The sequence below is a fragment of the Lolium perenne genome, chromosome 4 (genome assembly GCF_019359855.2).
Source record: "Lolium perenne isolate Kyuss_39 chromosome 4, Kyuss_2.0, whole genome shotgun sequence".
Classification (NCBI taxonomy): Eukaryota; Viridiplantae; Streptophyta; class Magnoliopsida; order Poales; family Poaceae; genus Lolium; species Lolium perenne.
Window position 1 is genome coordinate 266830159 of NC_067247.2, and position 2833 is coordinate 266832991.

A 2833-nucleotide genomic window follows, 5' to 3' on the forward strand; every position below is an offset into this window, starting at 1 on the left:
ACAAGGGCACCGTCTCCTCCCGCTGATTTTCCAGTTTGGGTGATTGGGTGTGCCCTCGAATGTTCTTTCTTGGCAGCGAACATACGGAAATCAACACAACTGGTTTCTTTTTTTTAAATGTTATATTTGTGTCAACCATGGTTCTATGTGTTAGTTTGTATAAACCATGTTCCAAACTATGTGTTAGTTTGTGTAAAATCATATTTCAATAAGTAATATTTGGAACTATGTTTAAATGGAGAAGAGAAAAAAAACAAGAAAATGTGTAAAATCATGTTTCAGTAAGTAATATTTGGAACTATGTTTAAATGGAGAAGAGAAAAAAAACAAAAAACAAAAATACGTCGCCAAGGCCCAGACGCAAACGGACGCACCCGCTGGAGATGCCCTTAACTGCAAGCTGATTCGCTCGATGAGTCTAGGCGCGGCAATGCCCACGGCGTTGTGTCCTTGTTGCTGTTTCTACACCGATTCAAAGTCGTTGATCTACACAAAACTCCCGAATCCGGAGAGATTTCGATTTAATCGCAAGCGCGGTCGCGAGTCAGACGGATCTACTCGCTTCTCGATTCATCGCGCAATTCAGTCATGGCCAGGAGAGGGACCGGTCGATTATTGCACCCGGCGGATCGCCATCGGCGACCACCACCTCTGCTGATCGCTGCTCGGAGCTGCAAGGATCTGCTTACGCGCCGGCGGGGTGAAGACCGGATCAGCGCCCTCCCCGACGATCTCCTCCTCATCATCCTGCGCCGCCTCGACACCCGCGCGGTGCTCGGCATGGGCTCGCTCTCGAGGCGCTGGGCCCACCTACCCCGCGAGCTCCCGGCCCTAGACTTGAGGGTCAGCGACATACTCCCGCCGCCGTACCAGCGGCTGGTCCTCTTCCAGCGCGACATCTACAGTAAGGGAACTGATGTACAGTACAGAATCGGCGCCATGCATGGGGAGCTCATGCCGAACATAAGGAGGTACGAGCGCCGCGCCATGCGCGCCTTGACCAGATATGTCAAGATTGTTTTGGAAGCCGATGCCCTACGAGCTCGCCAGAAGTTGAGTAAGCTGAAGCTCGAGTTTTTCATCACCCCCAACACGGCATCCATCAACCAGTTAATCGCCAAGTCCATCGATGTTTGGGGGGTCAATGATCTGGAGGCCGTAGCTAAGCCATTCTATTGGCAACGGGACGTCCATGAGTTCCCCAGTCATGGCCTATGCAAGGATCCCCGCGTCTCATGCTTGCAAAGGCTCAAGCTTGGTGGGTGTGTGCTCCCGCCATTGCACGGATTCAGCGCCCTCACTATGCTAGTCCTGCAAGACATACCAGACTCTCCAGCGGCAGCCTACGAGGCGGTCTTCACTTCGTGCACCAAGCTGCAGGTGCTGCAGCTCAACTCCTGCCGCTGCGACATGGTCGTGGTGGTGGACGCTCCTAGCTCGGAGATCAGGGAGCTCGTGGTGAGCAAATGCAGATTCCGATCCATGTGGCTGAGGGCCCTACCCAGTCTCGAGAGCCTAGCCTCACTGGACACTCGAGTGCTCTTTGAGTCCGCTTCCTTTCCCTGCCTCAGGCACTGGAACATCAGACGTCAGATTGGGATCGCACTGGAGGGATTTCGCCAATTCCTTGCTCAGTACCTAGAGCTCGACTTGTTTCTTGGCTGCACCCCAAGCATAACTAATCTCATTGTCCGGTTCACTGGACCTGACAGATGGATCGTGCCATCAACCTCGCCATCCTTCTTGCTGCCTAACCTGAGGAAGCTACTGGTTGCAGAGTTGCCTTCATCCTGGGATGCCTCGTGGCCCCGTCTCCTCCTCGAGACTGCGCCTTCTCTGGAGACCCTTCACATCCACATAGCCCCTTGTTCAGAGAAGCCCGGTGACGAGATACCCTGGGAACCCACAATGCTTCGACACCATCACCTCAAGGAATTTGTCATGGCTGGTTTTGATGCAGCAGAGAGGCAGATCTACCTTGTTAAGTTCGTCATGGGTCTATGCACAGCATTGCGCCATGTCATTATGTTGAAGAATGCTCATGCTCAGGAAAAGGGGCTATGGGACTGGGAGATGGTTACGCAACAACACTCGTGGACCGACGAGGAAAAGGACAGCACACTCAAGCAGATCATGGACTCGTCCTCCTCAACTCAACTGATTTTTGGCTGATCCCATCCCCCTCATGTTTTCTCGCAGGCTTGCAATCCCGAACGGAGGAAGTACTTAACACTTCAGATCTCGTTTGGCACAAATAGTTTCATTTGTCAATTGGAGATTCCAAGCTGAAAAATCATGTTTTGCTGCCGCAGTAATTTATAAGGGAGAGACTGCAGCTCAGTCGACTGAGATTTTATAAATCTCAGTCGCTGACGTCACTTAATTATTAAGGCAGCTCTTACGAACGTGCTCAGTTTGCTGTTTGTTGATTCGACGTTAGCTTGTAGCGAATTGCCTAGGGGCTCTTTGACATAGTACAAACTAGAAGACCATGGAAGCTGGCACAATTATTTTTTTAAACGTGAGAACCATGATTTACTTACATAAAGTATATAAGAGATAAAAGAATAAATCTCCGTACTTGCATCTTTTTCAATGTAAAAAATAGAAAAATACTCAATTACAACCAGTGTGAAACTGGAAACTGCAACCCACATGAAACTACAAAAATTTCAATTGCAAACTACATGCAACTGGAAATAAAAACAATTACACCCTTGTGCAACGAGAAGATATTATCAGTTGCGATCCACATGCAACTGTAAAATTCTCAGTTGCGACTTACATACAACTAAGAAAATCTCAATTACGACCTACATGCAACTGGAAAAAA

The 2833-nt window shown here is 49.3% G+C and overlaps 1 protein-coding gene across 1 annotated transcript; it reads left to right on the top strand.

Annotated features, from left to right (window-relative positions):
• The first annotated feature begins 456 nt into the window (after nt 1–456).
• LOC127329823 (F-box/FBD/LRR-repeat protein At5g18770-like) lies at nt 457–2383 on the top strand. The gene has a single exon (XM_051356253.2). The coding sequence runs from the start codon at nt 589–591 to the stop codon at nt 2170–2172; it is 1584 nt and encodes a 527-aa protein (XP_051212213.1). The 5' UTR covers nt 457–588; the 3' UTR covers nt 2173–2383.
• The last annotated feature ends 450 nt before the right edge of the window (nt 2384–2833 follow it).